This window comes from Ovis aries, chromosome 14 (assembly GCF_016772045.2).
Source record: "Ovis aries strain OAR_USU_Benz2616 breed Rambouillet chromosome 14, ARS-UI_Ramb_v3.0, whole genome shotgun sequence".
Lineage (NCBI taxonomy): Eukaryota > Metazoa > Chordata > Mammalia > Artiodactyla > Bovidae > Ovis > Ovis aries.
This window is the reverse complement of record NC_056067.1, coordinates 10,556,345-10,576,647: the sequence shown is the minus strand read 5'-3', so window position 1 is coordinate 10,576,647 and position 20,303 is coordinate 10,556,345. Positions and strand designations below refer to the sequence as shown.

Here is a 20,303-nt window from a genome sequence, read left to right as displayed (position 1 = left end):
AACGGGTGATAGTTTTCCTTGGGGCTTTTCTGACACCTCTAAATAGTCTACAAAAATATGTGCTGGGCAGAGAAACAAGCTCTTATTTTGAAAAAAGAAAGGAAGAGAGAAGAGAAGGACAGGCTTGTCCTGGGTGTTCTACTGAGAACACGTGCCAAGTCTGCCCAAGCTTTACCTTAAAAGGCACTGGCCATGGCCCTTCTCCAATGGCCCCCACAGGCCTCGGGTGTTGAGTGGCCAAGAAAGCAGCCCTACCTTTCAGACTGGACTCCATTCCTGAGCGAGCCCACGTAGGCCTTCTTTTTATCCACAGGCATCACGTCCACATAGCCCCCACTCTCGTTCCGGATGACGCCCGCATGCACAGCGGTCTTACAGATGCTGGAAGTCTGAAAGTGCAGAAGGGCTGTGATCAGTGTCAAGGTCAGGACTTCAGTCACGCCCTGATGGGGTCAACTGTGACTTGGCTTGCTGGTTGGTAGGATGTTGACCCCACCAAGCCCTAGGAAGTAACCATCACTACCTCGATTCCTCGGTGGTCTCTCCAGGGAGATCTGGCCTCATCCCTCATTCATTTGTTAATTTGTTGACAAACATTTTCTGAACACCTACTATGTGCCGGGCACTGTACTAGATGCAAGAGGATTCGGGCGGAACAAAATAAAGGTTCTGCCTTCATGGAGTCAAGAGAGACAGACAAACAAATACACAAATGAGGAACTCACCCATAAAGAAAACAAAACCTGATCATGAGATAAGATTGAGAGGCTCTTTTAGAACAGTTAATACGGGAAGACTCCCACGGACATGGGAAGTCTGGGAGGAGTGTCCCAGGAAGAGGGAGCAGCCCGTACAAAGGCCCTGGAGCGCACTGAACTTGAACTTGTCATATCCAAAGAACAGAAAAAGGGGCCCGGGTGGCTGGAACACAGTGAGTCAGACAGAAAGCGGCAGGAGAGGCGGGAGGAGGTAAGCAGGGACCAGTCACTCTGGGCCGTGAGGGCCGTGGGGGCATCTGGGTTCACTCCAGGTGCCACATGAGCCCCTGTGTTTCAAGCAAGGGCAGGAGATGCTGTTTTCTAAAGTCGTCAAATCATCCAATCCCTGGGTAAGACAATCGTCGGGTTCAACTTCCATTAGGGTCTTGACTTATCCAGTAGAAAAACGCTCTTCAGACTGGGTTGTCTGAGAGTAATTAATCAACGTTTCTCAAAGCTGGGGAGACTCATTCAGGGCTGGGGAGGCCAGTGCTTCTGAAAGATGCAGGCTCCTGGACTTCACCCTGATACACCTACAGACTCAGAAGCATCCCCTCAGGTGAGGGCCAGGTGATGCTGAGGCCGCCTCCAGGTAACACCCTTCTGCGGTCCCTCGTCTGGCCTGTGCTGGACTCTGACACTGGCCTTGGCAGCGAGCCTCCACCCTCACTGCAGCTGCGGCGTCTTTACCTGGTGATGCCCTTCCTATCCCCCCTCCCCCCCGACCCCACAGATTCAGCTGCTCTGGGGTGAAGCCTGAGGCTGACTGTTGGTCAGGTGCAGCCAACCCATCTGTGGCGTCAACAGGCTCTGTCACGGTGAGCAGAGCTCATGTCGACTGAGCTTATTGAATACCAGCCCTGGGCTGCTTTTTGCTTGTCATCTCATTTCATCTTCCAGTGAGATGGGTGACTATCTTATTCCCATTTTGTAGTCCAGAAACACAGGCTCAGTGAGACTGGACAACATTGCCAAAGCCCTGAAGACACTTCATGGTTTAGTAGTGATTCCAAACGAGATTGGGCTAAGGGTCAAATCTGGGCCTCTGTGGTCAGCAGAATAAGGGAAACGCTGAAGATTCCCACCCCATCCCCGAACATGTGGGCACGTGACTCGACACAGCACAAAGATTCTGAAGATGTGACGAAGCTAGGGACCTCGAGGCGAGAGGGTCCTGAATTACTCCAGTGGGTCCAGTGGAATTCCAAGGGTCCTTGCAAGAGGTAGACTGGAGGGTCAGAGGCAGAGAGAAAGACCCAACAGCCCTGCAGACTGCCAGCTCCTGCCACATCCCTTCCAAATCCAGGCCATTCCAGACAAGCTGCTGGTTTTGCAGAAGGAGAAAACACTCACAGTAGAAGGCCCTGCCCTGCCCTGCCCGCTCCCTGGGAAGTTAACATTGCTGTTAGAAGCTGGAGAATCTCAGAGCCGACTGGCACCCTCACACTAAAGATGGGAGAACCGGATTTTTTGCTTCCTACTACTGACTGACCTGAGGCGCTGAAGGCCAGTTTTTCTAATCCTGCGTGAACATATCTTGTCTTCAGTTCATACATTAAACAGATAAGGGTAGGATTCCTTAGCCTGAAGCAGGCTCCAGGGCATCTGCAAGGCCCTGAGGCTACAGGCAGAACTCTGTGGGCCTAGAGGGTTGGCAAGAACTTTCAAGGTTTTAGCACTGAGCCTGGGAAACCCAGCATCCCAGGCAAACTGAGATGGTTGGTCAACTTTATCAATACTATGAAGCCTTCTCCACCCCCACCTCCTCAGCGGAAGGATCCACAACTTTCCAGTTCTCAGAAGGGTTTGTGTCCCTAGAAAATTAACAAGTAATAAGTCTGCCCCATCTCAGAGAGAGGCAGGGAGACTCGGCAAAGGAAATGATTGTTGTGGAATCCTCCTACATTCGCTGTTTGCAGGGCTGAGCTGGGGCTCACTGTCCGCCCAGTGGGCAGGACTGGGGGTTCTTCCATCTCCCTCTCTGTATCACTCATGCTCTGTGAGTGACCAGACCCAGGGCCTGCCCAGGAGGCATATCCTCTGACCACAGCTGCCAAAAGGCCGGGTAGCTCCAGTGTTGGGGCCTCTGGGACGGTCCTCTGCCCTGGCCCCCGAGGGTGTCTGGGCACCAGCGGTACAGAGGTTCCCACGATAACAGCAGGCATGGGACCCTCACGCCCAGCACCTCATCCTCCTCACTGCATGGGCTGGTGATCACTGCACACGCCTTCCACTGCTGATGGCAGACAAACACTCTCCTCCCGCTTCCTCCTCCCACACGTCTCTTCTCACCTCTGCTTCCCCAGAGGTACAAGGTATCTGCTTTCTCTCAAGACCCGAGGCGACACCAACTTCGTTGTTCAGTCACTCAGGTGTGTCCCACTCTGCGACCCCACGGACTGCAGCATGCCAGGCTTCCCTGTCCATCATCTCCCATAGTTTGTTCAAACTCATGTCCTTTGAGCCAGTGATGCATCCAACCATCTCATCCTCTGTCGTCCCCTTCTCCTCCTGCCCTCAACCCTTCCGAGCATCAGGGTCTTTTCCAATGAGTCAACTCTTCACATCAGATGGCCAAAATATTGGAGCTTCAGCTTCAGCATCAGTCCTTCCAATGAATATTCAGGGTTGATTTCCTTTAGGATTGAGTGGTTTGATCTCCTTGCTGTCCAAGGGACTCTCAAGAGTCTTCTCCAACACCAACATATCGGCATCACCGGTATCTGGATACTTATTCACAAGCACTATCAACAGAGATCCGGTCTCAGCAGCCCTGCCCCCACCACTGGTTGGCTGTGTGGCCTTGGATGATCTGTTTTAACCCTCAGAGGCTCTATCTTCTCAACATAAAGCAGGGATCATCATAGGTAATTTTTCTGAGCATTTATCACTACAGGACAAGTTCTGAGCATTTCAAGTGACTGATGTAGTAACTCCCAGTAACCTACACAGTATCATCATCATCATCACCATCATCATGGTCACCATCATCACCACCACCATTATTCCCTCTTAACAGGGGTTTAAAGACTTGCCCCAAATCACTGGGCTGGCAAACAGCAGAGCCGGGACTGCCGCTCAGAGCCGGCAAGCTGCACACTATTCCACAGGGGTCAGTAAGAGCCCAAGGGGGGCTAGCAAGGCGACTGTGTAAAGATCAAAGGCTGAATGCAGGCCTGCACACAGCAAGTGCTCAACAGATGTCAGGTGACAAGACAGACACCACCACAATCATTGCTCTCACCACCACCACTATCGGAAATTCCCACACGACAGTCATCTCCAACCGAGGGGTCCTTGAAGTGCCGTCTCAGACCAGCAGTATCAGCACCACCAGGGAACTTGCTAGAAATGCAGATTCCCTGGCTCTGCCCCAAAACCCCGAGTCTGAAATGCGGGGTGGGGTGGGACCCGGAACTCCGTCTGAACAAGCTCTCTGGGGATTCTGGTGCACGCAGGAGTGTGAGAACTCAAGGAGCCGCAGAGGGAGATGGGACAGATAAGAAAACTGAGGTTCAGAGCAGGGCAAGGCTTGTCCACCATCCCAGGCCTGTTCAGTGTCACAGCTGGGGCTCGAGTTTCTCGCATTTTCTGACCCAGACGTGGTTCACAGGCTGCACCCTGGTGCTCCTCCTGCCTGGAGCTCACCACAAAGTGCGGGGTCTGCCAACTAACGCTCGCCGAGGGAGGCACTATTGGGCCCTTCGAAGGCCTGGAGACAACTCTCCCAAAATAAATCTCTTAGCTAAACAGACATTTTCCAGGGGCATCATCATTTCCCAGAATACAGAGTGACCTAGAAACCAAGGCCAGAAAAGAGCCTCTGAAACGGAGGTAGTTTTCTCCTTCTTTCTCCCTGCTTCCTTCCTTTTTTTTTCAAAATTTTCTCAAGAGATGTTTAGGCATTGACTACTGCAGTATTTTTATATTCTTTTAACAAACATTAATTGAACAATTATTATATGCCAAGCCCTGTCATGGGCACCGGCACAGTGATGTCAAAAGCTCAAAATCCTAGTGAATAACTTAGTTAGAGACTGAATACAGGTTTTCACACAGGCCTGTTCACACCTGTGTATTCATCAGTGCAGCAACATTCATGCAGGTGGAATAGACCCAAAGACAAGACACGCTCTCGTCTGCATCTTGCCTTCGCCACTGCCAGTGGCGTGATCTGGGCCAGGTTGTTCTGAGCCTCCCTGTCCGTCTTTGTAAGATGGGAGTAACAATACCTAGTGATGGTGTTCTTAAGAACCTATAACAAAGTAAAATGTAGCCTCATATTATTATTAAAATGTCATCAAGTTCTCCTTGCGTTTCTAGATTTTTTTTTTTTTTTTTTTGCTTTGTGTGTTTAGCTGCTACACTGTTTGGAGGATATGGACTTGATTGTCACATACACATAAATTGTACCTTTTGTGCCACTGCGTAACAAACTGTCTGGTCCCACTCAGTATGTTTAAATTTCACTTTATCAGATAGCAATATTGCCACTCCTGCTTGATCTATCTGTCTTTTTGTACTTTACTAGAATCATCTTGCTCATCCTTTTATATTTAAAGCACTTGAAAATCAAAGACTTTGCCTTTCAGTAGCAGATTTTGGCTTAAATATTTGGTATAACAATTGATTCACGTTGTTTTATTCCTCCATTAAACTTTTAGAGCTCCATTTTGGCTAAGCACCTTTCAAGGAGAAAAAAAAAAAGGCTCATTTAAAGAGGAGAGGAAAAAAAGATGAGGGGTGGGGGGAGGTCAGTCATGAAGTTTGCTCTGACTTTACAGAACTCAGTGAGCTGACATTACAGGGGTCTAGAATAAATGAAGGCAGATGGAGGCAAAGGCGGGGGTGGCAACAGTGGACGCAGGGGAGCTACAGACATGGAGATGAGGAAAGCGGAGCGAGAACATCAGCTGGGGCTGAGTGAAGCTGACCTACTCACAGACTTTCAGATCTAGAGGATTCCCTGAACTAGGAAACCTCAGCCCTGGCTCATTCTACCGAGAGGTGAATGGCTTGGTCAAGAAGATCACAGAGCCTGCTGGGCAGAGCTGTGACCGTTTTCACATCTCCTGGGTCACCATGTCCCTAAACCCTGGAGCACAGGAGAGAGAGACCTTGCTCTGTAGGAGCCACATCTGCAAACTCTTATCTGTAAGATGGATAAACAACAAGGGTCTACTCTGGAGCACAGAGAGCCATATTCATCATCCTGTGACAAACCAGGATAGGAAAGAGCATGAGAAAGAATATGTATGTATAACTGACTCACTTTTCTGTACAGGAGAAATTAACACAACTCTGTAGATCAATTATATTTCAATAAAACTTAAAAAAACAACCAAGCTAAAGGTTCCTTGCTAAAGTTAGGATGGAAAAGTGGAATATAATAAGAGTGGTTATTACCAGTAGTAAATTGGTGGTAGTTTGCATTTTCTTCTGTGTGCTTTTAGTTCAGGGCATGTACACAGCCAAAAAGAAATGCAATGCGCAAAGACCAACAGCTACACAAGCGTCAGGAGAGCCAGAAAGGCCATTAAGCATCCGGGGCGGTGCGGTATGTGAGGCCTGGCAGCCTCCACATGAGCAGAGCTTGTCAGTGAGGGAGCAGGACTCAGTTCACCAGACTCTGAGATGTCTGGGTAAGAGGAGGCACACCCATGTCTGTGTTCTTTAGCACACATTGGCGGAAGCACAAATACTTCTGAAAATGCAGAAACTAGAGCACTGGTAGCAGAAATGGATGGTATAAATTTATCTAGAGGCACAGGAATGAGATTTTAAATTTCTGATGTCCAGACCCTGGAATGTGGTTTCTGTGGGGCGGTCACCAATAAGGCCAGAATACTCACGTCTGCATAGATGTTGCTTCCAAACACGGGAGCCCAATAGGACGGCTCATCTCTGCAGTGAGCTGGACAGTGAACTCTGGAAAACAAGACGCGTTTAGGGAATGGTTATCATCAGCAGAAAACAAAACTTCTTGAGAAAAGCAGCTGGCCCTCTTTATTTGCTCATCAAGATTTAGTACTCAAAGGAAAGACAATTATTACCACAGTCTACCCTTTAAGAAAAAATACATATATACCTCTCTCACCCTAGCAGTGATAAAAGATATTTTTCCTTCTCCTAAAAGTAAATGTAGAATTTTATTGACATATACACACTACTATATATAAAATAGGCCTACTGTAATATCCCGCTCTATACTGCTGTATAGCATGAGGAACTATACTCAGCACTCTGTAATGACGATAAGGAAAAAGAATCTCAAAGAGTAGATATAGATGGAAAGATCGAGGGCAGGAGGAGAAGGGGGTGACAGGATGAGGTGGCTGGATGGCATCACCGACTCAATGGACATGAGTCTGAGCAAATTCCAGAAGACGGTGAAGGACAGGGAAGCTTGGCGTGCTGCAGCCCATGGGATCACAGAGAGTCTAACACTCCCCTGCAACTGAACAACAGCAACAGATGCTTGCATGACTGACTCACTTTGTTGCGTACCTGAAACTAACACGACATTGTAAGTCAACTATACTGCAATAAAATTCTTTTTAAAAAAAAAAGCTCGCCAGTCTATGTCTGACGCAGGATGCAGCATGCTTGGGGCTGGTGCATGGGGATGACCCAGAGAGGTGTTATGGGGAGGGAGGTGGGAGGGGGGTTCATGTTTGGGAACGCATGTAAGAATTAAAGATTTTAAAATTTAAAAAATAAAAAACTAAAAAAAAATAAAAATAAAAATAAAAATTAAAAAAAAGCTCTTCATATTAAAAGACATGCACAAACAACGAGGTGAAATGAAACAAAAATCTAACAGAGGTGAGTATGCAATTGTAGGGGGCTGTAGCTCCCATTCTTGGGCGTTGGCCGCTTCACACTGCGGGTACCGTATAGAGATCGTAATCAATAGATTTGTTTTCAGGCCACTTCCCTGTTTTGGAGGAGGAAAGGGTGGGGGTGCTCACCTCTGTGAGTCACAGAATATTCCAGGGAGGGAACACTGATAACCTGGGGCAGGAAGGGTTTGCTCACTGCTGTGTCAGTCACCACATCCCTGCCACAGGGGATGAGGAGAGTGCCTCAAACTGGAGCCTCTCAAACCAAGAAAGAGCACAAGCTTGACTTAAGAAAAGGTCTTTTGTCTTCATCTGGAACAGGCACACATGGGCTGGAGCCCAGGGACCAAGAAACCAAAAAGGCGGCCGGAAGCCCTCTGGCCCAGAGACAGGCAGGATGCTGAAGGGGAAGAGAGCCAGGCAGAAAGACCAGGAAGTGGAAAGGGTCCTTTGGGGCGAAGGGGCAGAGTGGGCAGAGAGAACGAGGATGTGTCTGAGATTTAAACAGAAAAAAAAAAAAGGGAATCTGGGTAAGAATGTTCTTTCCTGCTTCTAGAATGAGAGGTCAGAAACATTTTGGATACTTGTATGTCAAGTTTTTCTTTTTGTTTGTACTTTCTGAAATTACTTCCTTCTGCTTCTCTTTAACATGTGGGAAAATATTAAAGGGATGTTTTCCCTTGAACATTCAAGGCGGGTCAGCGTGGTGGTGGAGGTGGCAGTGGGCAGTGAGAAAGCCCCAAGGGGAACGTGAGTAGCCAAGGGGAGGAGTCCGGGGCCTAGTCCAGGCCCCTCTCCCTCATCAGCACCCTCCTGGGGTTCCTCCTGCTCACCCTTGGGGGTTCTCTGCCTGTTAGGTTTTGTGGGAGCCGCTGCACCCAGCATGCAAGATCTTGGTTCTCCAACAAGGGATCAAACCCGTGCTCCTTCCCGTGGAAGCAAGAGTCCTAACCACTGGACCACCAGGGAAGTCCTCACCTGTTGGTTTTAAGGTCAGTCTTTCCCTTGGAGAACCCACAGGCCTCCAGGCCCAGGAGAAGGGCTCAGGGGGTGCTATATCCCCCATCTTCTGAGAGGGTCTAATAGATACTTCAGAGGCACCTCTTCTTTAGTTATGACGCACCATCTTCCAAAACCAGCCAAGTAAGGTTTAGGCAGATGCGTATAAAACTCACTGCTTAGACAAACTGCAGTACATCCACAGAGTGGACCACCACTCGGCAACGTAAAAGAAGAAACAAATTACCCGTTGGCTCTAGGACACAGATGAATTGCAAAGCATCGTGCGGAGTGAAAGAAGCCAGACACCCAAGTCTCTGCTGTGATGGCTCCATGTACATGAGATTCCAGAAAAGGCACGACTATAGGGACAGGAAGCAGATCAGGGGCTGGCAGAGATACAGGAGAGAGCGGAGGGAGGGGAACAGACTACAGGGGAACCTGCTGGGGTGATGAAAATGTCCTCTTTCGGGATTGTGGTGTACACTGTTCAAAACACACCCAACTGTATACTTATTACTGGTGGATTTCACTGCGTAAGTTTTACCTCCGAAAAGCTGGATTTTAACAAGCTGGTTCTAAAGTGACCCACAGAAAACATCACAGATCAAATATAAGAATCAAAGAGCAGATTCCAAGGGGACCAGTGTCAACCAGCTTCCAGAGTTCTCAGCTGATCTAAGGGGTCAAGAATGACAGGCACTGAGCTCTGTCTTGGGGCCTGGGAAGAGCTTGGCGGCAAATGAAGTCAAATATTCTCTTCTGCTTCCCTGGTGGCTCAGACGGTAAAGAATCCGCCTGCAAAGTGGGAGACCTGGGTTTGATCCCTGGGTTGGGAAGAATCCCCTGGAAGGGGACACGGCAAGCCACTCCAGTATTCTTGCCTGGAGAACCCCATGGACAGGAGAGCCTGGAGGGCTACAGTCTATGGGGTCGCAGAGTCAGATACGGCTGAGCAGCTAAGCACACACTCTCTCCTGCTAGTGGATGCAACAGTGAACGGGGCAAAATCATCTTCTCAGTTAGGTTCCTCACGGCAGGCCGCAGGCACTTGGCTGTACAAGGGACTCACAGAGAAGCTTCTAAAGATGCGATGCCCTCCCGGGCCACCCTTGGAGATTGGGATTCGTCCTTTTAATGCCTCTGTGGCAAGTCCAGTGTTCAGCCAGGGCTGAGAATGAGTGGTCTCAGGGAGAAGTCGGGTGGGTCCTTGACTCAGACCACAAAGCAAATGACTTCCTAGGCGGACACATGCCAGGGCCACGTCTAGAACTCAGCCGTGCATGGCTGTGTGCGGTGACCACCCCACCCACCCCGCAGCCTGGCCCTTTTTCTCTCAGACCCCATGTTTGCAAATCCAGATGCCAGGGAGCCTTACCTTGGGCAGTGTGTCCCCGGCTTCTCATACGGGCAGAGCTGGGCCACAGTGGTGTAGCAGTCCAGGTCTTGCACTGTGAATGGGAATGACAGGTCATGGGCGGGCCTGAGCCTCAGGCTTCCACACTGTGAAAGGGGCTGCTGGTCCTGGGGGCTACTTGGGCCTCTGAACTCGGATGAGAGCCGGGGTGAGCACCCAGCAGGCACCAGGCCCCAGTGCTCCCGACTCCTTCCCCAGGGCCACTCAAGGGATGAGACAAAACCCACAGCCGAAGTGTGTCTCCAGGTCAAAGGTCGTCACCCTCACCAGTTTCTCTGTGGGGCCAGCTTTGTGCTTTTCTGCTTTGAAGTCTTTCCCTCTACCTTATCATGCTGGATCCTCATGGAAAGTATTGTTCTAATTATGTATATGGGGAAACTGAGGTCCAAAAGAGCTAAGAGACCCCCTGAGGCTGCACAGGACACGCTGAAGGTCTGGTTTTTTGATTTCCAGCCTCAGTTCATTGCTCAAACCCTTCCTGAGGGGTAGGTGACTCTGTCAAGGTCAGATGCTGTGTCTAAGGAAGCACTTCTAATACTGAATACCTGTGGTCTCTAACAGCTTGTCCTTGTTTAATCCAGGCCTAAGAGCAAACTCTTTCTTGAAGAGTCAGAGTAAATATTTCCAGCTCCCCGGGCCCTATGATCTATGTTATAACCACTCTGCTCTGCTGTTGTAGCAGAAACCAGCCTTCAGTTCAGTTCAGTTCAGTTGCTCAGTTGTGTCCAACTCTTTGCGACCCCATGGACTGCAACACGCCAGGCCTCCCTATCCACCACCAACTCCCAGAGTTTACTCAAACTCGTGCCCATTAAGTCAGTGATGTCATCCTCTGTCGCCCCCTCATCCTCCCGCCTTCAGTCTTTCCCAGCATCAGGGTCTTTTCCAATGAGTTGGTTCTTCACAACAGGTGGCCAAAGTATTGTAGTTTCAGCTTCAACATCAGTCCTTCCAATGAATATTCAGGACTGATTTCCTTTAGGATGGGCTGGTTGGATCTCCTTGCAGTCCAAGGGACTCTCAGAGTCTTCTCCAACACCGCAGTTCAAAAGCATCAATTCTTTGGTGCTTAGCTTTCTTTATAGTCCAACTCTCATATCCATACATGACTACTGGAAAAACCATAGCTTTGACTAGATGGACCTTTGTTGGCAACGTAATGTCTCTGCTTTTTAATATGCTGTCTAGGTTGGTCATAACTTTTCTTCCAAGGAGTAAGCGTCTTTTAATTTCATGGCTGCAGTCACCATCTGCAGTGATTTTGGAGCCCAAAAAAATAAAGTCTGACACTGTTTCCCCATCTATTTGCCATGAAGTGATTGATGGGACTAGACGTCACGATCTTCGTTTTCTGAATGTTGAGCTTTAAGCCAACTTTTTCACTCTCCTCTTTCACTTTCATCAAGAGGCTCTTTAGTTCTTCTTCACTAAATGCAGGGTGGTATCATCTGCATATCTGAGGTTATTGATATTTCTCCCGGCAATCTTGATTCCAGCTTGTGCTTTATCCAGCCTCGCATTTCTCATGATGAACTCTGCATATAAGTTAAATAAGCAGGGTGGCAGTATACAGCCTTGACATACTCCTTTTCCTATTTGGAACCAGTCTGTTGTTCCATGTCCAGTTCTAACTGTTGCTTCCTGACCTGCATACAGATTTCTCAAGAGGCAGGTCAAGTGGTCTGGGATTCCCATCTCTTTCTGAATTTTCCACAGTTTGTGGTGATCCACACAGTCAAAGGCTTTGGCATAGTCAATAAAGCAGAAATAGATGTTTTTCTGGAACTCTCTTGCTTTTTCGATAATCCAACAGATGTTGGCAATTCGATCTCTGGTTCCTCTGCCTTTTCTAAAACCAGCTTGAACATCTGGAAGTTCACAGTTCACATACTGTTGAAAAACCATTCTTAGGCAACACAGAAATGAATAGGCATGGCTCCGTGCCAGTAAAACCTTATTTACAAAACAGATGGCAGGCGGGGTTTGGCCTTGAAGGTTGTAGTCTGCCCACCTCTAGCAGAGCCTATCATCTAGACAGGCAGGGGCCCAACAAGGGTCTGTTATACAATGGGATGCTGGGGAGACCATTAAAATTAGGTTCAGAAGTCCACTTAAAGGTATAGAAGTATATTCTTGGTATATTATTCAAAAAATAAATCAGGCTACCAATTTCAATTTTTAAAAACATATCAATGTACATATTATCAATGTATATACTCAATGCAGAAGGAAAATAAACTCTACAGAAATCCACCAAAATGTTCAGAGTAGTTATCTCTGAGTAGTGGAATTTAGGTCTTCTTTTTTCTTTTTTCCCTACTGATTCTCCATATTTTTAAATTATCTGGAATAAATAGCTATTAATTTTGTAATACGGTAAAATGCTGCTACATATTTTTATAAAGATATCTAACCAGGTAGTCAGGTATCCAGGAGAGAAGGGGACGAGAGAGCATGAAATGGCTGGATGGCATCACCAACTCAGTGGATATGAGTTTGAGTAAACTCCAGGAGACAGTGGAGGCCAAGAAGGCCTAGCGCGCTGCAGTCCATGGGGTCACAAAGAGTCGGACACGACCGAACGACTGAACAACAACCTGTCTGGTATCCAGGCCAAATGACAAGCATGGCTTTCCCAAAGGAAGAAAGGGCAGGCGGGCAGTTTCCCAGGGGGGAGGGGGATGTTGGTGGTGTGCCCATGCACCCCTGCCTGCTTGAGCCCCTCCAGGAAAGTGCCCGGTCTGGGCAACTACAAACCCAACCCCAATTCTGACTACAGCCTGCTCTCCCATGGTCACATGCCGCCCTGCCAAAGGAACAAGCCGCAGGTCATGCACAAAGCTGGACGAGATACAGCAAATATAGGCCACGTCCTTCCCCAGGTTTCACTCTCTCCTCTGTGGCAGACATGACTAACCTCTCCAGCTCCGTTCTCTGCTGAGCACAGAACTGGACCTCAGAATCCTTCTCAACACAATGTTCCAGGTAGCCACTACCACTCAGTAGAAATCAAACTGCCTATGAAGCCTGTTAGCTACTCTGCTGCTGCTGCTGCTTCTAAGTCACTTCAGTTGTGTCCGACTCTGTGCAACCCCATAGATGGCAGCCCACCAGGCTCCCCCATCCCTGGGATTCTCCAGGCAAGAGTACTGGAGTGGGGTGCCATTGCCTTCTAGACCCAGGCAATAGTCTTTCTGTGATAGTCAGCTGGGAACTCGGGCCTGTGTTTCAGCCTTAGCCATCTAGGGCCAATGCCAAGTTCAGATATGTTTAGAAACTAGCTAAAGAATCCTTCTCAGGAACCTCTTCAATATTGTGGCAATGCTGAGAAAAGCAGTATCAACAGTTATGATAACCATTAAATCAGTAACTAAGGCGAACAAAATTTCAGGATAACCTGCGGATTGTGGTCATATAACAGAAGACTGTCCAGCTTACCTTTTACTTTTGACACCGTGAATGAGCTGGAAGCCTTGTATTTGCTGTAAAAGGAAACATTAGATGAATGCAAAACAGAACTGCTTCTAAACATGCACCCTTGTTACTGTACTTAGTTTATTTCAGCCTCAATTTCATGTCTTCCTACTTGTTTCCCATCACCCTGAAAGCCCGTAGGACATTCCAGAGCAAGGTCTAGACTGAGAACATTCTAGAACAGAGCTCATTAATCTTCTTCGTGCCAAGGATCCCTCTAGAGGCCTGGTAAAGCCTTTGGACGCCTCCTCAGAACAATGCTTTTTAAACGCATATGATACATTTAAAAGATTAAAAGGAAGTCATGTATTATTAATATCATTATCAAAGTATGAAAACAAATTTGTGTTAGCCTAATGGCTGTGCATCTTTATTAATGCATTAAAACCAGAATCAAGAGGCAGGTTTTCTAACTTCGGTCACTGAGGGACCATGATGGCAAGGAATGTTTCAAGAAGTCTCCAGCAAGCGGACTTTTAGCAGTGCTAGCTAGATGTGGGGCTAAATATCCATAAAGGAAGACAATACTACATTTCAGTTAGAGGTCAGTGAAACTAAAGCTTTCATCTGTCTTGTGTTCACAGACTCCCTGAATTCTAAGACGTGAAGAGCCTCACTCTAGATGCAAAGCTGGCCACTGGAAGAGACCAGAAGTAGCTTCAGGACCGGCATCCTGGACAACACAGACCTGAACCCTCACCCAAGCCCACAGCTCCACCAGGGCTGAGGGTGAGCTTCACCAAGGCTGGTGTTGAGGTCACCCAATCGATCTCTGAATATTTTCTTGGTTTTCGTTTAAACTTCCTTGCTCTTTTTTGTTTTGTTTTGTTTTGTTTATATAACCCCCAAATCCCCAGCTAAGACAGAACAAGGAATATTGCAACACTGCCTGAAGATGAAGAACCAGGCCTTTCCAAGCAGAATGACTCACATCGTTTCTGAAACGTTTTGAGTGGCCTCACTGTTTAGAACAGACATGGACATACCACCTTGTAACAACAAAAGAAGCGTCTGCTGAGTGCCTTCCTGCCACAGACCCTGGGGGGGATGCTGACAGGGGTCCCTGACACGCTGCCCTGTGGTGGGTTAGCTGGGTGTCAGCCTCAGGTCCTACCATGGCCCCCATTTAAATATCAGAGCACTGCCAGCCAGAAGGGATGAGGAAGCCAGCCCAGGTCACAGAAGGGGAGGAGGCAGAGCCAGGTCCATTTGACCCCAGAGCCTGCAGTGGGTTCCACCATCTCCTGGTCACCTTATGCCTCAGATGCCATGGACAGATCAAGACATAGCCTCCTGCTGGTCTTCATGCCCCCTCCATCCCCCAAAAGTCAGGACAGCAAGGATGGTCTGCCTTGTGATCCATCCACATACCTTATGTGATGAGCATCTTGCAAACACAAGTAGGTATATTTTTAAAATGTAAAGCTTCATTCTAGGGGGTAGGGGGGTATGTGGGGAATGCCAGTGAAGAATTAGCCTGCAAACTCAAAGATACTATCAGTCATTACTGAGGTGTCTGAAAAGGTCTCAGTGACAAGGAAGGGAAAAAAAGCAGGATTCAGAACTCACGTCAGACTGCAAGACTGTGTGCTTTTGAAGGTTGTGTACCGAGACTATCTCGAGCAAGTGGGAAAGAAGGGGTCAATATTTCCTTATTTGTTTTTCTATATCTTAATGGCTATATATACATTTCATAATTAAGAGCAGTCAGTATTAACTTTCAAATATGGAATAAACTTTCCTAAAAGCTACAAAACAAGCAAACATACAAAAAGCTCAACACATTAAACACACACACAGAAACCCAGTGGAATAAAATATGCTACATGGCCTATAGGGCTGATTTCTGAGTTATAGCATTGTCATCTTTATTATTTCCCACTTCTTTATATGGTCCAGAACTTCCTAAGGTTTCAACAATACTTTCACAATCAGAAAAGAAGTTTTTATGAGCCCTGATCACAGAATATTTACCTCAGAGACTGCACGCCGTTTCTCTCTGACTTGACAAAAAAGGGAACCTTCCCGTTCCTAGTGACGTCCACCAGGCCTCCCCTGTCGTCCAGGATCCCGTAGTGAATGGCGGCCCGGCAGATGCTGGACGCCTGCAGGGCGGGGCCGGAATGTAAGTACATCTGAATTCACCTTTGTCAGCAATCATTTCCAGGAACACACAAGATGTTTGTCCTCAACCCACAAAAAGCCAAAAAGCCGGGCCAAGGCTCACCCCACTGCTGACTCCGACCTCACTCTATAACACGTCTTTGTTTCTGGGGTTGCTTATCTTTAAGAACTCATCTGCGTTGCTTTACAAACTAAGAACAGTGACAAACAGCCCTTTCTCCCCCTCCAGTGGAGCATATTAACGCTGAGGCTAACATAGAGACTGGTTGGCTCAGCGGTCAGCCCCCATTCCCGAAAGTGGCTTCACAAATCTGTGACCCCAGAAATAGGCATGGATCAGCTCTACAAAGAGGGGGGTTTGACTACTGAGCAGAATGAAAATCTGTTCACCTGAAAACCAGCCACCTGCTTTTAACACAGAGACAGGCGTCCACGCCGCCCATTTAAAGAAGCTCTGGCCGTACTTACACTTTCATAAAAGAGAGTCCCAAAGATCTTTGCTCCACTGTGCAGGCAGCCTGCTGGGCACTGGTACCTGATGGGGAAGAAAGGAGATGATTTTCATAAGTTGAATAAAATACGTTGATAAAACCTCGCCATGAATTTATTGTTTTTATTCCCCTTCAGTAGCTATTATTACATATAGAAAAGTGTCAGTGATCTAGCATACACCGTTTGGGAGCAAGTCACAATTTACCCAAGCTGAAGTGTATGGACACATGGACACAATTACAGATTCAACTTGGCCTCTTTAAAGACCATTTTCATGTGCTTCAGATTCAAGTCAAATAGATGGACGTTTCTATGAACAATGGACAAATGGCTTGTCCAGAAGAAAGACAAGTGGCTTCAAAGGCACCAAAAAAGTCCTCAGATACCAATCATCAAAGATGTGCAGACTAAAAGTTCCAGGTGTCAAACTACAAGGGTGTTTTAATAGAAGAAAACTCAATGATGGTGATCATGCTCACAAACAAATATCAATTAATCTTTCCAGAAAGCCTTAACAATTCATGTCCCTTAAACCATAAACAAAATGAAGAAAAACAACCTACAAACTGGGAGGAAACATTTGCAAATGAAGTGACCCGCGAGGGATTAATTTCTAAAATATATAAACTCATACAGCTTAATATAAAAAAAGAACAAATAATCCAATCAGAAAGCCCCCAAAATGAGCAGAAGATCTAAATAGACATTTCTTCAGAGAAGACAGCCAGATGGCCAACAGGGACATGAAAATATCCTCAATTTTGCTATTAGAAAAAATGTACATTAAAACCACAATAAAGTACCACCCATCACTAAAAAGTTTACAAATAACAAATGCTGCAGAGCTGTGGAGAAAAGGGAAGCCTCCTACACTCTTGGTGGGAATGCAAGTTGGTGCAGCCACTATGGAGAATAGGATGGCGGTTCCCTAAAAGCTAAAAACAGAACTACCAAGTGATCCAGCAATCCCACTCCTGGGCATATATCCTGAAAAGATGAAAAATTCTAATTTGAAAAGATACAGGTACCCCAATGGTCATGCCAGCAATAGTCACAATATTCACATGGAAGTAACCTAAGGGCCCATCAACAGATAGATGGATAAAAAGATGGTACATATATACCATGGAATATTACTCAGCCATAAAACTAAAATAATTCCATTTGCAGCAACATGGATGGATCTAGAGATTATCATTCTAAGTGAAGTCAGAGAAAGACAAATATATACTATCACTTATGTGTGGAATCTAAAAAAAGATACAAATGAACTTATTTATAAAACAGAAACAGACTCACAGCATAGAAAAGTTAGGAATACAAAAGGGGGAAATTGGGGAAGGGATAAATCAGGAGTTTGGGATTAATATATACACACTGCTGCTGCTGCTAAGTCACTTCAGTCGTGTTCAACTCTGTGCGACTCCATAGATGGCAGCCCACCAGGCTCCCCCATCCCTGGGATTCTCCAGGCAAGAACACTGGAGTGGGTTGCCATTTCCTTCTCCAATATATACACAGTACTATATATAAAATAGATAACCAACAAAGAACTACTGTATATTGTATATAGGGACTATATGCAGCATCTTATAGTAACCTATAATGGAAAAGAATCTGAAAAAGAATATATATATGTATAACAATCACTTTGCTATATACCTGAAACTAACACAACATTGTAAATTAACTATGCTTCAATTGAAAGAAACCTAAAAATTTATATCCCTTGATTCTTGACTCTCCCAAGAAAAAAATCAGAAAGTCAGACCTCCATGTTATTCCAACTGTTCATAACTGGGGAAAACTGGAAGTAAGTCAGCAGGTGTCAAAGGAATAGCCAAATATATTTCTGTGTAGCCAAATGTCAGCGTATTATATGGCCACTAGAAATGAAGTTTTTGAGGAATAGTTATTGACTTTGGAAATCTTAAGTGAAACTAGTACCATACAAGATTGTACAATAGGATAGGCCTAATCAGAGCACAGAACAAAGGTTGGAAGGAACGACATCAAATTATTACTGACACTAACAAGATTCTAGGACACTTATTTATACTTGTTCTGGTGGTTGTTTTCCTGAATTACAATGAACAAGGATATCCTTTAAAGTCAGAACAAACATCCCAGTAAATATTATTCTTGCAAAAGTGCCATATACAGAAAACTGGTGTGCCAGGTGATGGGACAACATCCAGGAAGGGCACCGTGGGAGTTCAGGGGGTTACACATGGGCTGAGCTCGATTTCTTGACAGGAGGCGTCTAAGAGGCTTCATGTGCACAGGCCCCTGCCTTCTTCGTGCTTGGGGAGGGCTCCGTCTACCTCTGAACCTGAAACTCTTTTGATGCTGTCTGACAACGAAAATTCTTCAAATCTTGTCATTTTTCCCACTGACTGTTCAGGCATGATGCTCTTATTATGAGTCAGCGGTTTGGAAGACACGGCACTGCCACAGGGCAGCTCGGGAGCCTTCTGGGCATCTCAGACCCAGGAGTCTGCAGGGTGGAGACCCCTCTGGGATGACGTTCACAGTGGAGGCAGATGGTTACTCCACCACCCTCGCTGCCACCTCTTGCTCGTCTCACCACCAAACTGCTTGGTTCTACTTTCGCAGTATTTGCTGGCCCATCACCAAGGCTGGTGGGACAACATGTGAGTCCCTTGAACATCTGATCCCAGCTGCTCTTTGTCCCAGGACACTTCTGCCAAAGGCGAGTGGAGCGTTCTCCTGACAAACTTGACTCCACGTCCCCATGGTGTAAAATAGGACCCTCTCTTTCAGGTAATACAATACAACTTCTCTCTTGAGCATGTGCTTTATTTTTTTTTAATATAATTATTTTAATTGGAGGCTAATTACTTTACAATATTGTATTGGTTTTGCCATACATCAACATGAATCTGCCATGGGTGTACATGTGTTCCCCATCCGGAACCACTCTCCTACCTGTCTCCCCGTTCCATCCCTCTGGGTCATCCCAGTGCACCAGCTCTGAGCATCCTGTATCCTGCATCAAACCTGGACTGGTGATTCATTTCATATATTATACATGTTTCAATGCCATTCTCCCAAATCATCCTACCCTCTCCCTCTCCCAGAGTCCAAAAGAGTGTTCTATACATCTGTGTCTCTTTGGCTGTCTCGTATACAGGGTTATCCTTACCATCTTTCTAAATTCCATATATATGCGTTAGTATACTGCATTGGAAGGAGATCATCCTGGGATTTCTTTGGAGGGAATGATGCTGAAGCTGAAACTCCAGTACTTTGGCCACCTCATGCGAACAGTTGACTCATTGGAAAAGACTCTAATGCTGGGAGGGATTGGGGGCAGGAGGAGAAGGGGACAACAGAGGATGAGATGGCTGGATGGCATCACTGACTCGATGGACGTGAGTCTGAGTGAACTCCAGGAGTTGGTGATGGACAGGGAGGCCTGGTGTGCTGCAATTCATGGGGTTGCAAAGAGTCAGACACGACTGAGCGACTGAACTGAACTGAACTCATACTGTAATGGTGTTTTTCTTCCTGGCTTACTTCACTCTGTATAATAGGCTCCAGTTTCATCCACCTCATTAGAACTGATTCAAATGTATTATTTTTAATGGCTGAGTAATACTCCACTGTGTATATGTACCACAGCTTTCTTATCCATTCATCTGCTGATGGACATCTATGTTGCTTCCATGTCCTGGCTATTATAAACAGTGCTGTGATGAACATTGGGGTACACGTGTCTCTTTCAATTCTGCATTCCTATACACTAATAATGAGAAGAAAGAGAAATTAATGAAACAATTCCATTCACCATTGCAATGAAAAGAATAAAATACTTAGGAATATACCTAAAGAAACTAAAGACCTATATATAGAAAACTATAAAACACTGGTGAAAGAAATCAAAGAAGACACTAGTAGATGGAGAAATATACCATGTTCATGGATCAGAAGAATCAATATAGTGAAAATGAGTATACTACCCAAAGCAATCTATAGATTCAATGCAATCCCTATCAAGCTACCAACGGCATTTTTCACAGAGCTAGAACAAATAATTTCACAATTTGTATGGAAATACAAAAACCTCAAATAGCCAAAGCAATCTTGAGAAAGAATAGAACTGGAGGAATCAACCTGCCTGACTTCTGGCTCTACTACAAAGCCACAGTCATCAAGACAGTATGGTACTGGCAC

At 46.4% G+C, this 20,303-nt stretch overlaps 1 protein-coding gene across 2 annotated transcripts in view; it reads right to left on the bottom strand.

Annotated features, from left to right (window-relative positions):
- CRISPLD2 (cysteine rich secretory protein LCCL domain containing 2) overlaps positions 1–20,303 on the bottom strand; it is a 107,516-nt gene that overhangs the window by 13,605 nt on the left and 73,608 nt on the right. For both annotated transcript variants that reach the window (XM_060397890.1, XM_004015503.4), the window contains exons 9-14: positions 16,083–16,149; positions 15,465–15,595; positions 13,455–13,498; positions 9,978–10,050; positions 6,611–6,686; positions 256–389 (exon numbers count right to left, since the gene is read on the bottom strand). In XM_060397890.1, the coding sequence (XP_060253873.1) occupies positions 256–389; positions 6,611–6,686; positions 9,978–10,050; positions 13,455–13,498; positions 15,465–15,595; positions 16,083–16,149 (525 nt within the window). The remainder of the gene's footprint in view (positions 1–255; positions 390–6,610; positions 6,687–9,977; positions 10,051–13,454; positions 13,499–15,464; positions 15,596–16,082; positions 16,150–20,303) is intronic.